Source organism: Centroberyx gerrardi, chromosome 17, assembly GCF_048128805.1.
Source record: "Centroberyx gerrardi isolate f3 chromosome 17, fCenGer3.hap1.cur.20231027, whole genome shotgun sequence".
Taxonomy (NCBI): domain Eukaryota; kingdom Metazoa; phylum Chordata; class Actinopteri; order Beryciformes; family Berycidae; genus Centroberyx; species Centroberyx gerrardi.
The window spans coordinates 16,758,466-16,771,775 of NC_136013.1; the positions used below are offsets into that span (position 1 = coordinate 16,758,466).

A 13,310-nucleotide genomic window follows, 5' to 3' on the forward strand; every position below is an offset into this window, starting at 1 on the left:
CGCATCCCAGTGCGGATCATCAACCAACACAGCTATCCACAACCAAACGCTGATGCGTTTGAGCTTCAAGAACAGCGAAGAATAAAATGCCGCGTTCATGTCCCGTCGGAAATATCGGAATTACGACAGGAACGACCCAACACAGTGTTGGGAGAGTGGGAATCTTCTCTGACGTTGGGGCAGAGGGCATGGAAGCGTGAATAGCGTGGAAAAATGCTGCATTTTATTGTTATGTGTTACGGTTTATATAAATAATAAATAGTATTGGCATGTGTTTCCTGTTTCACTATTTGTTTGACTTTAGTTGTCATATACAACAACATTTGGCTAATAAATTAATTAAAACATCAATTCAGTACCAGATACACATTTTCGTTAGCTTTGTGCCGCTTGATTTCTAAAAAAAACAAAAAAACAGCCACCAAACAACTACTTTGGTTACTGGGTCCATTTTGTTCACTGCATTTGAAAACGCATGTCCTTTTTACAACTTTCGAACAAGAAAGAATGAGGGTTTTTTTTTAAGAAGAGTAGGAGGCAGCCCATTCACCTGGAGCATTTCTAATTTACGAGGAGTAATTTAAGGCAGCACAGGACCGCCTGCTTTTGGACGGGTCAGTGTCCACTTTGGGGATTCCAGGTTTTACCTCTCCGATACAGCTGACGTGCATAGTCTGCGAATGTGTTCCTTACCACTCATTAGAAATCAATGACACCAAATATTACTGAACAGTGTTTTAAATGTCACACATATAGCTGCTCATGCGGGGCTACAGCCTTTGACAGCTTGTGATAGGCTTGTGAACCGAGATAACAAATTGTAATCCTGGCAATTACATTTATGAGGGTCAGGTCAGGAGAAAGGGTGGCTCACAAAGGATGGGCTGAGTGAATCAATTGGCTGGATGCTAATTTATGTGTGGCTGATTGAATAGAAAAAGACGCCTTTGCTATGCAAAACCCCCCCCCCCCCCCCCCCCCTCTTTTCTTCTTTGGGGATTATCTCAAGATCCTCATAGAGACTGTGAAGAGAGCAATATGTTGGGCTTTCTTCATGGAGTTACACGTGAGGATTATACTTCTAATGGCATGTGTAGAGATCTGACAGACTGTACAATTTCCATTTTATTGGCTGCCTATATCATTTTGACTATACATTACAGAATTCGATTTTTTTAACAAGACTTTTCAGAGAGAAGAGCCAGACAGAGGGGAGTTCATGCATTTCCATTCTCCTCTGAACTGAGTCCACAAGGTGCTGAGTTGAACAACTAATAAACCAATGTTTCCATCTGCTGGTAATAAAGGGGAATGACACTGTGCAATGTTTCTTCCTTTCTCTATTACTGTGTGCCTGAAGCATATGCATTTCCATGCATATGGGGTCAGATGGGCTTGGTGGTGGTATTCTGAGTGATTTATATTCTGAGTGATTTATATCACTCAGAATATAAATCACTCAGAATATAAATCCAGTTTGGAGGAAGAAAAGTTACCTTCATTTAATAGGTCAATGTTTCAAAAATACAAATGATTATATCTTCAAACTATTTTCAAGAAAGGGTCTCAGGATAGACAATGCATTTAATATTTGATAGATAAAATTCTCTTGTCACAGTAGGTGTTAAGTTTTTCAAATGGTGAACAACTCATTTGGAGATGAAACTCTAGACACACAGGTACAGTATGATGTACTGCTGTTAAAACAACTATACAAAGACACAGTGGAGAGTCATTATCTAGGTTTTATGTTGCATTTAGCTCTGCAATATCATGAGAATAGAGCAGAGGATGAGCACACCACAAACCAGATGTGGTCTCAGTCCGGTTTATTAAAAACCTGTGAGTTCAAACCAGTTGGCCTCTTATCTGGGGCAAAAACACACCACCAAGTACATTTCATTAACATTTTTATTTAGCATAAACATCACGATACAGCTAAAAGAGATAGAAAACTATGTACTATGTACAAAGGCTCTAAAAGTAAAAGCTTCAAACATTGAAAGATTCCATTATTCATTGGTAAGCTTGCTTCATAAGGTACAGAAGAGTATTATTTACGTATTGTGTTTGTTTTGAAAAACATTTAAATTCACTGAAAAAATAATCTTCCAAAGTAAAATAAGATATTATTTCCTCAAAATTCTAACATTATGTACAATATATATCCAGTGGAGTACATTAAAATGTTTAATAAAATATGATAAAAACAAAATGGACAGAGTGAAAAAGTTGTGGCAGAACTTCAGTAAGTTAAAGGAAAACACCTTATGATGCAAGTATCCACATGTTATTCCCTGGAGCTCAGTCTGAAACTACTGAAACTGTCCAGTGTAAGTTAGAAACTAAAGAACCACTACTCTAATTTGTAATAACATCAAGATGAACAAGCCAGTACGGATCTACTGACAATAATTTAGAGACTGACTTTGAATTGAAACAGAATATTTGAGCTTTAATGCCCCGATAAATTCTACTCATCTCTGGAGAATCACCCTGGCTGCTGTAACAGTCACCTTTTCCATTTTTCCCCAGTGATTTTCAATAGAGCTATACTGTACGTTGACAAGAATCACAGGTTAATTGCAGCTTTACGAGAAAGCAGGACAAAGCAGAAAACATTCATGAAGACTAGCTGAACCCATAGGAATAACATGTGGAGGCTGATATCCAGTGTTATTCCACCTTAACATGAATTAAATTCCTTTCAGACATCCCTTTTACCCTGAGTACAAATTTGTTGACCAACAAATAACTCTGGCAGGCCACTGCAACAAAAAAAAAGAAAAATTAAAAACATAAGAGAAGTCACATTTCATTGTTGAAGAAGCTCTGGCTTCTATGTACGATGCGTTATCAAAATATCTGTATGTTAGCGAAATAAAAACAGACCAACGTAACCCCCTCCGACATTCAAATATGATGAGCGGACATTGTTTTTTTCTCTCATGCACTCAAGTTCATTCGGTATACTACACATCTCTGGCGGGCCTGTGGTGTGAGCCAGCGGGGCCGGGGGTCAAAGGTCAGGGTGGAAGGGGGGTCAGATGGGCTTGGTGGTGGTGTTGTAGACCAGACGCTCCCTGTCCTCCATGCTGGTGACCTGGGAGCCGTTGACGGGCACGTGGCGGTGCTGGGACGGCTGCTTCTTTCCCTTCATGAAGAAGTAACACAGGATGCCCAGCAGGATGATGATGGCTAGACCCAGGAGAGCAGCGATCGCTATGACACCTGAGCAAGGATAGGCACGGTCAGTACAGAAGAAAACTTACTGAAACGCAAAAGAATCAAAGTCTAATACAGAGTCTAACTAATACAACAACTAACTAATACAAATACTAATACAAAGTCTAACATAAAGTTTATAATCACACAACAGACTGAAATACTAGAAATACTATGAAAAAGTGGGTTTTAAGAAGCAGGCTTTTGAAACATTCAGGAGGATCAGACCTGAGGAGCGCAGGCAGCGGCTAGGCTCATATGGAGCCAATATATCTAAAATGTAAGTAGGAGCAAGGCCATGTAGGGCTTTAAACGTAATCAGCAAAACCTTAAAATCGCTTCTATACCTAACAGGTAATGAGTGAAGAGAAGCGAGGATGGGTGTGATATGGTCTTGTCTCTTGGAATTTGTTAAAAGTCTGGCTGCTGCATTTTGTGCAAGCTAGAGATGGGAGATGGCCTTTAGGCTGAGCCTTGAATACAGGGAATTACAATAATCCAGTCGCGATGAAATGAACGCATGGATGACTTTTTCAAGGTCCGCTTGAGACAGGAAAGTTCTAATTTTTGCAATCTTTCTAAGTTGGAGAAAGCATGATTGAACTAGCTTAGTGATTTGTTTGTCAAAGCAGAGCTCAGAGTCAAAGATGACTCCCAAATCGCGGGCGGACTGTTTAACATTGGAGGATAAGCTCCCTAGGTTCTTTTGCCTGTCGCAAATCGAGTTAGGAGAGCCAAATAGAATGACCTCAGATTTGGACTCATTAAGCTGGAGGAAGTTTTGTGACATCCAGCACTTGATATCCGAGAGACAAGCCATAACATGTGAGAAGTTATCAGTTGCACCGCTTTTAAGCGGGACATATAGCTGGGTGCCATCCGCATAGCAGTGGAAATTAATATTATAATTGCGGAAGATCTGCCCCAAGGGAAGCATATAAATAAAAAATAATAAAGGACCAAGAATTGACCCTTGGGGAACACCACATGAGAGGGATTTTAGATAAAAAGGGTAAGATTGAAATTGGTCTAAAATTGTTAAAACTGAGAGGGTCAAGTGTAGGTTTCTTCAGGAGAGGTCGAACTATTGCATGTTTAAAACTGGAGGGGAATGAGCCAGTAGACAATGAGCAGTTAGTAATTGAAAGAATATGTGGGCCAATTGTCTGAAATGCCTCCTTCAGAAACCTAATGGGGATGATATCTAATTTTCAGGTAGATTAATTTAAATGAGAGATTATCTCCTCTAAGTCCAGCATAGAAATTTGTTTGTGAGTCATACTGGCAGAGGGTTCAGTACAGATAGTTTAGACAGAGGTTTCTGGATTCCGGTGCAATCTGGAGCCTTATGTCATCGATTTTACTTTAGAAATGTTGGAGAAACTGCTGAGTTGATTGTTTGGAATAACAATCAAATTTGAGAAATAGGAATACCTTGCTTTATAGTATTCTATTCCGTCACCACATGGCCATCTTGGTAGGAAAACAACAGGTGATTGTAATAAATTAATAGGTGATTATAATCAAATGACAGCCACCATATTGGTAGGAAATGCATGTAACATCATGGGAATACTATGAATAAAATAGTTTTTTAAATGTTTTCTGATGAATTTCAGGTAGTAAAATTATTCCAACATGGATATATAGCGTTTTGAAGTTTTCATTTACATGTACAAATTTAACATGGTGGTTTGGTCATTTAAATAAACTACATGAAAGGCTCCCAAGCTGCCAAGGCTGGGCAGACAAAACAGATCAGTATATCAACTGCTGCATTCAGCGCCTCAATGAACTGCTGGAATGAGTCGGCAGAAAGGAACAACACAAACAGCGGTGACCCACAACAAGTAAAAGTTGATGGAGCAGAAAAAAGACTTTTTAAAAAGAGCATTGTTAAGGTGTCTCTTAAAGAAAGCAATTCATTCTAATGAGACAATGGGCTCAATTTTCACTTTTATGAGGTCAAGACTGAACAAAAAAATGAAGAATTAATTACCTGTCTTGTTGTCAGACACACTGCGTTCAAACTCCTCTCTTGCAAATACGTCTTTTTCTAAAATAAAGGATAAAGATACAAGTTAGATTTAGCGAATTTTTGTGGTACATTAAATATACAATGTGTTAAAGAGACAATGAAACAGAAATGTGAACTCGGGCCAAAAGGGAAATAAAGGTGGGAGTTATGAGAGTTGAAGAGTGAGAGTGTGCAAACGTTCAACATGCTATTCTGTGGTAAAGACAAACTAAAAAAAAAACCCTTTGCATTTCAAGATCCGTAAGAGATGTCAGTCAAACTATCATCATCTCCTTAGAGCAGCTTATGGTTAAGAACATCAAAACACTCATTTGTCACTTCATAGAGTGTTTAAGGCTTTGTAGTGGCTAGCAGTGTGCCAACCAGGGTCACAAATTAAAAATGCCCTTGAAACTTCATAAAATGCCTGAGAAATTAAAAATGAGGGGGCAAACAATATCCCCGATAATTTGGAGCGCACATTTACATTTCACCCTGTTCACATTTTTCCATTGAGTTGTCAAGTATTCATGCATGAATGCGACTACTGTGCCCTATGGGCGACCGTGGGAGCCTCTGACCGCAGGGATTCTTTCCAGTGCGTTCTGGGTGAGAAAAATGGAGCGGCTGTTGATGAGAAAACAACAGAGTAAGCAGCCTGAAGCTGCAGAAAATGTTGGCACCGCGCAGCCAACAGTACAAGAAAATATCGAGCCACACAAACCACTGCGTCAACAAAAAAACATATAACAACTAATATTGTAAAAAACTCAACAATGGAGCGGTGGAAGGTGGACTGGTTGGGGACAGAGAGTGGAGAAAATGGCACAATTCTCTTCTGTAAGGCCGAAATGTTAGTGGTACCCAAATGTTAGTGGTACCCAAATGTTAGTGGTACCCAAATGTTAGTGGTACAAACTGAGTGTTTATTTGCCAATACGCAAAGCAAATGTATTATTTCATAGTTCAATAAAATTGCCCTTGAAAAGTACCAAAATGCCCCCTTGATAGTTAATGTCTTACTCTGAGTCTGGTGCCAACCCACCTGATACCCCTCTGCAGATTCTTTTGCAGGACTCCTCAGAATCAAATCTGTTCTCGTTGCCTTGGCAGCCACCGTAGTTGAAGCGGAAGCAGCTCTGCCGGACGGGGTTGTAGTACCACTTGCTGAGGCTGTGCCTGCAGTTTCCTGTGTGAGGAGGCTCGGTACAGCGCACTGTGTAGGAGGAAATAAAAACAGGGGGGGAATAGATTAAAAAGGGATGGCAAGAACCTGTTTCACAATTATGTTACAATCGAAGTGATAGAAGGTTTGGAAACCACACATTTGCAAGACCAGAAAAATGTCAAATCACCTTTCTGCTCGTTCACTGGAATTTGCAGCAGAATCTGAAACTTGTTGTCCACTGATAAAGACACAAAGGACAGACATACAGTAGCTTAGGTCAGTAAGTCTTTCAAGGAAACATTTCATCAGTATCATGCCATCGCTGCATTTATGATGCCGTGAGCCAGTATGGAAATGAAGCCTAGTTTGCATGGCCATTGCTCACAGTCCTTGCAGTTCTCCTCATCGGAGCCGTCGCTGCATTGTTTGTCTGCGTCACACTCCAGGCCCGGGTCCAAGCAGCAGCCGTTAGCGCAGGTGAACTGCTTTGCAGTACATGGAGTGCCACATTTTTCTGCTGTGACACACAAGCACAGAGGGAATCATCACTTTTATTGTGAGGGATTGCACAGGCGCTAGATAGTTTTGTCATCCTGCAGGGTTCCATGGAGAGAGATTCACACATTTTTTTTTATTATTTGACTTTTCAACTTGATTAAAATAATCATGAATAATATAACATCTAGTGTTTACACTGTGGAAGGCATAACCCACAAAACAAAGGACAAACTGACTCGTCTTCTTTATGTGGAACTACAAGTAAGAGAATACACCATTTGAATGCAGTCACCAACTGGCAGAATCCACTTACCTTTAGGTGCAGGAAGTGGAAGCAATCGGCCACTTTTTTCATTTTTTTCTGAAAGACAAGCAGCACAAGATTAAAATTTCTTCACCTAGCACTTTTAGGAAAATATGAATATTTATTGCATCTATTGTCTGTGAAATAGCTAGCGGTACTCCTGGTTATTTGTAATGTTGGCAATCCAGGAGTTTAAGTGTATTCTACTGTTGCATGCATTGGATGTTGCCCTGGATAGGAGTGTTAGGTACTGTAATTGCCTAAAATATTAAGTTCAAAACGTATTGTGGCCAATTACCCTAAAAACATCCTAAACCATTACGGTGGAGTGCTTACATTTTTGTAATAGTGGCCCTTCCATAAATGCTGTGATTCCAACAGTTTAAGTATTTTCAAAGAAATACACATCTAAACTGCAAAAAGCTATAACACCAAAGTGAACTGAAGTAAAAAGCCAGAGAGCTACCTGCGCCGTAGCAGGCGTTGGCACACTCCTGCAAGGACAGGTAGTTGTTGAGGTTCTCCCTGCAGCCGCCGAACGTGAACTGCTCACACTTCTCTGAGGCACCGTTGTAATGCCAGCGAGGGAAAGAGCCGCGACACGGCCCCTGCTTCTTTGGAGCCATACAGTGGTCTGGTGGGACAGAGATTATAAGGATTGGGTTAACGTCATACTGTCATCAAATGAAAAATTCCTTTTTCTCCTTGTTATCCAATTCTTCATATCATAATGTACATATACTGTATTTATCAATAAATGCCCAACATTTTACAATCATTTTCTTTACTCATGTTTTTATATGATCCCTTAATACTTCCTGGAAAACAGTGGTTACTTCTTGGCGTACCAATAAGCGTACATAGAAATTAGAACCAATAATACCATCCCAGACTTTTGAACAGTCTGCCCCTCCCATCATATAAACCCTAGAGCTTCACAACTTTGAAAGTGACATGAGTGGCAACATGGTGCAGCGGTGAATTTCAGTTTCTTATGAAACCATGGTTGCGTCCCAGTGGCTGGGATTTATTCATTTTGAGGAATCTGAAATTGGTGACAGCTCAAGATTATGCGCAAAGAATTTTGAGCTCTTGAAGACTTTTGAACAGTTCTGCCTCAACATCCCGTTTCGACCACAAATACATTGAATCATGGATCCAAGACACCATCAAAATGCAGTTTTCCTTGTGACTTTAAAAGGCCCACTCCACTGAAAAACAAAGCTAATTTATCATACACGTAAAGTCATACAGATTCTGCCACTGTGTAAGTTGTCTTATGTGCTCAGCAGCGTGATCTCCAATCTTTGCTGGAGATTTAATCACACTGAATGCTGGGATTAGAGAGTTCAGCTATGGGTGAAATGCCAGTTTAATATAGATAACAGATGGATATACGTATACGTATTACATAAATATATAAAGCTGTGATTGCTGTTTGTGTTGGATTCGTAAGACTATGCCTTTCATGTACTTATGAACAAAAACAAAACATTGCCATTAGCAACTTACAACTCATCTTAAAACCATAATGTTTAGTCACAGAGTTAATGTAAATGTTATGAAATATAGAGTTAGAGTAAATGAACTACTTTGACTAACCATAAGTAGTTCTGTCTAATATTTGATAGCAAGTTACGAGACGTGGTGGGATTTTAGTTTTTTCCTCACCGTTTTAGTGCGTCTGGTTTGTGAACAGACAGACGCCTGATTGCACAACAAGCCGACATGTATAGACAGATGCAACTGAGAAGAAGGAAGTGGTGTCTTTCCAGAAACACTGAATGGTTTTCAGCATACGCTGTTATTCATCTGTTTGTGGTTGATGATGCACATTCTAAAATCTTCCCAGTACGTGCAGGTACACCTAATATGAGTCATTACATTATAATGAAGTGCTCTAACTGCAAACTTATAGCATAATAGATGACTATAAAAGATATATGAAACTGTAAGCTACATCGCCATTGATAATTTATCATGCTGTTACCTTAGCTTATAAGAATAAATGTAAGGCAGAGTAGTAGTAGCTATCAATGCACTTTAACTGAATGGCAAAGGCTCCTGTAAGCAGCACATCTGTGATTCTCATTCATTAAGGGTCGAGTTGTGATCTATTGATTCATTATTTAGGTGCAAATGTGTTGGCGCTGACATGTAGAGTCCCTGCTGTGCCTTTGCATGAGCCACATTCCTCACACCACTCAGAACACAGGCTTGTTAATGGGTAACTGAACCAATGAATGGTTAATAGTCTCCTTTTCCTTTTTCCTTCAGTCTAAAAAGGCTTTCAATCAACCAACAACCTCCAATATATAGACCTGGCTTGAAGAAATTACTTCAAAAGGACAAAACATCACTCTTGTTAGTATTAATCAATACCGGAGAGGATCATGACTGTGACCTGATGAGTCTTCTTGTTTGTGAAACCCAAGCTGAAACCGGACCGACAGGTTTTGTGGAGTTGGGGGTGGAGAGAGAGTGGGATGTTAGGAGCGAAGGAGTAAAAATCACAACCGCTGCCCTACTCACTTCCTTTTATTCTGACGAAACTAAACAAATTACTGGGATGGGCATACGGAGACCTTTGGCGGCTCCCGAGGCTCTTTATGTTTCACGTCAACGGAAGTGACCTGGTTAATTCACATAGCGCCACGGGATAACATTCAACACATCAAACCACTGTTCCGTGACAAAGAACTACCAGCCATGTTTCTGTCTTGCATCAGACTCTTGTTCCCTCTGCTCTGGACTTGCCATCACTGGTTTCATCCCCTACCAAGGCTGAGGCTGGCCTAATCGCATTATAACATGAGTGTTTTTATCTCATTATCTTTGTGGTATTTCATCATTCAGTCCGCAGGAATCAAGTGAGCGTGCCTAGACAGGTTTGATCACAACAACCGTGGGAGGGCTCACGCTTGCCACAAAAAGGCAAACGATGCCAGAGCAGTTGATGACATTCCCACAATATCGCAGAACCTTTCAAGTTGGTGTAAAAAAGAAGACTATTCAAAAACACATTCTCCTCCATTTTCAGCTACAAATGTGGGAAGCAAGAAAATGTCCACACATCAGTAACTTTAATTTGAATAAAAGGAAAGGCAGGAAAACATTCTCAATGGGTTATGGACAGTAAGGACATCATCCTGTCTCACCTATGTCCCAACCATAAACACAAGGCAGGTGACTCTAGGATAAGTCGAAAGAAATGTCAACAAATAGAAGGCAACATATGAGTCATGTTTACACGTCTCTGTAACTCAAAATGAGTCAGGAACAATACCACTGAAACTCAAACCATATCCCCTGGGTGCCCCCCTTGTATCTACATGTGCACTAAAAAAAACACACTAGAGAACTGAGGTGTTTCGTGTGCGGTGAATTTAAAAAAAAAGCGTAACACAGGTGTTCTAGACCCAAGAACACGCTCAGATCATGTGGAGGTTTCAGCACACGATTCAGCAGAGCCATTGTCGTATCTGTATTATACGTGTTTGAATGAGATTATCTCTATTCATCTCACAGCCAACCTAACAGTATCACATCAGTTTTTCACAGCTGAATACGGTCTTAGATACTCACGCTCAGACTGTTCCGGGGTAAGGACCAGGACGGTGACCTGGGTTGAGTCTGACTGGCCAATGGTGTCTGTGACGGTCAGCTTGAACTTGTACACCCCAGATGTCAGATTGGACACGATGATTTGGTCTTCGAAATTGGTTTTCTACAAGGCATGGAGAGACAACAACAATGATTTCTTAATAGCAGCAAACATTTAGAACTCTCTCATGATTAGAAAATGTATATAAATACCACCAGGTCTTGAATTAAGTGGCAAGCACTAAGGAATATCATTACAATGGATGCTACTATCCTCTACATTTCCCCATACATTGCATCGCAGCCCCTTTGACTCACCGCTATGACAGCGAAGGTATTTCCGGACACCATCTGCCACTGGTAGGACACGATCCCACGGTCGTCTTTGCTCTCGATGCCGTTCAGTGTCACGCTGTCCTGAGGCTGGATCACCTGGTCCTGGCCCCCGTTGGCCACCGGCGGACGGTCCTCTACATCTGGAAGGACACCGTGGGATCAGTGTACGTCACACAAAAACATGGTCTACAGACACTTGGGCATAGGACATGAGAGAAGTTGTTTTTCACCAGCTGTCTTAGGTTCAAGACACCACAAAACCCTGTTATGTACTGGTCTCTAGGAGATTTGGCTCTGAATCATGAGGTAGCAATGTGCAATATCATAGTCAAAACACCTGAAGAGGCCTGCTTCTCCCAAAGAAAAGGCGAGGGCAAAACAGAAACCTAAGCCTGTAACGGGGCCATAATGAAGCTTGGCGTGTGTGGACATGCGGTAGATCTCTGCCCTAAGCCAGCAGCCTGATTTTCCACATATCCAGATTATTACCCTGCTTTCACACAGACCACCAAAACACAGTGAAAGGAATAACTTCACCTCACTCGTACTGTTGAGGAAAAACTGGGAGGTCATTGTTAAATGGGTAAAGACCAACAAAGAAAACATGGATTATTTGGTAGCTTTGTGTGGCCCGTAAACCAGTGGTCCTCAAAGTGGGGCCCCGGGGCCTCTAGGGGTCCTTAAGGGGGAATAGTTAAACTTCAGTATTATTTCACTCACTAGACAGTGGCACAATGGGAGAATGTATAATAACGACTATCTGATAGGTTTCTCTTTCCCCACTGGTATCTGCGACACATTCAATTCTACACTAAAGCATGACACCACAGTAATCCTACAGGATGGGGGGTCCCACAGGAGAAAATCTTATCAAAAGGGGTCCATGGTCTAGGCGTGTAGGCCTATATCTATTTGGGGTCCTTGATAGGAAAGTTTGGGACCCCCTGACATAAACAACTGTGCTTGAGAATGTGTAATGCTGATATGAGTACTGGTCTTACTTGGGGCAGCATCCACTGCAAGATAACTCTCATACACGGAATCCAGTATGTAATTAATGTATCCTTTCTTCCTGACAAAGCGGCAGACGTATTTCTTCTTGTACAGGCAGTCGAAGAGAAAGCAGGAGCTGACCAGGCCCTCGTCCGAGCCGCTCTCCATGAAGGCGACGTTGCACCTCGGGTCCTTGCAGCAGGAGCGGACACAGTCCTTGTAGCGATCCACCTGGGGCGAGGCGATGAAGGTCGCCCCGTCTTTCACGGACTCGTCGGTGTCGAGAATAAAATCCTCTCGGCCCTTTTTGAACTTGGCCAGACACTGTTCTCCAAAGTCCTGGCCAACCGCGCAGCCTAGGAATAATATTTGGAGCAGCAGCGCCGACGCTCCCAGCAGTCCTCTTTGGAATGAAGTCATTATAACAAGTCCGATAAAGATTTCCTCACAAATAAAATCCTGTGATCACCTGCAAGGAGAGAGAGAGGTCAATAGAGCATCACCAAAAAACATCAATTAAAACGTCAATACAGTATTTCAACTTCGTCAAAGAGTGTTTAGGCCGCAAAGGGACAAAACACTGGCTTTTGTCATAACTCACCCTTGAGGAAGGTGATGTGAATTGGGTCCAGCCTACCACAAATGCTTCAGTTCCTCCACAAAGGCTCTCTATATTTAGTCGATCTCTTACAGCCAAGAACCTGAAATTCCAAGAAGACAACTACCCGTTTGATGTCGTCGAAAAAACACTAGTGCCTATATGCAAACGACGACAATCTTTCCATTGCCCAGGTGAGTCACTCTCTACCTGGGAAATCCAGGAAGTGAAATTCTACCCCACCGGTGCCACTCCCTTTCAGGCTACAGGTTATGACTGAGATTCCAAAGAACATAGGCTATTGATAAACTGCGTATGTCAGGCACCAAAGTCTACCAGATTCAGATATAAACTTAGAAATGGTAATCGGGGATATGGATAAACCCACTTGATTTTACACACTTTTTAATCTGCGGAACAGTTTACTCATTTTATTCTGACTTAAATTCATAGATATACATCCTAGAAAGAAGCATTAAACGTATGCAAGGTATATGAGTAGGACTTTAGGATCTATGGGGGCGAATGCACAGATCAATGATTTTATAAAAATGTAGGCCTAATTTAA

General features: G+C 41.2%; 1 protein-coding gene across 3 annotated transcripts; it reads right to left on the reverse strand.

Annotated features, from left to right (window-relative positions):
• Nucleotides 1-1,760: 1,760 nt before the first annotated feature.
• Nucleotides 1,761-12,941, reverse strand: spint1a (serine peptidase inhibitor, Kunitz type 1 a). Of its 3 annotated transcripts, none has more exons than XM_071899619.2 (11): nt 12,782-12,941; nt 12,153-12,613; nt 11,134-11,291; nt 10,798-10,939; nt 7,679-7,846; nt 7,222-7,269; nt 6,796-6,924; nt 6,598-6,648; nt 6,288-6,458; nt 5,225-5,281; nt 1,761-3,231 (listed from the first exon to the last, which is right to left on the reverse strand). In XM_071899619.2, the coding sequence occupies exons 2-11, from the start codon at nt 12,562-12,564 to the stop codon at nt 3,044-3,046; spliced, it is 1,524 nt and encodes a 507-aa protein (XP_071755720.2). In that variant the 5' UTR covers nt 12,565-12,613; nt 12,782-12,941; the 3' UTR covers nt 1,761-3,043. The 3 variants fall into 3 exon arrangements, with proteins under 3 accessions (XP_071755720.2, XP_078145583.1, XP_071755712.2); XM_078289457.1 differs by having other exon boundaries at nt 1,764-3,231; nt 6,796-6,927; nt 12,746-12,941; XM_071899611.2 differs by having other exon boundaries at nt 1,765-3,231; nt 6,796-6,927.
• Between the last annotated feature and the right edge of the window lie 369 nt (nt 12,942-13,310).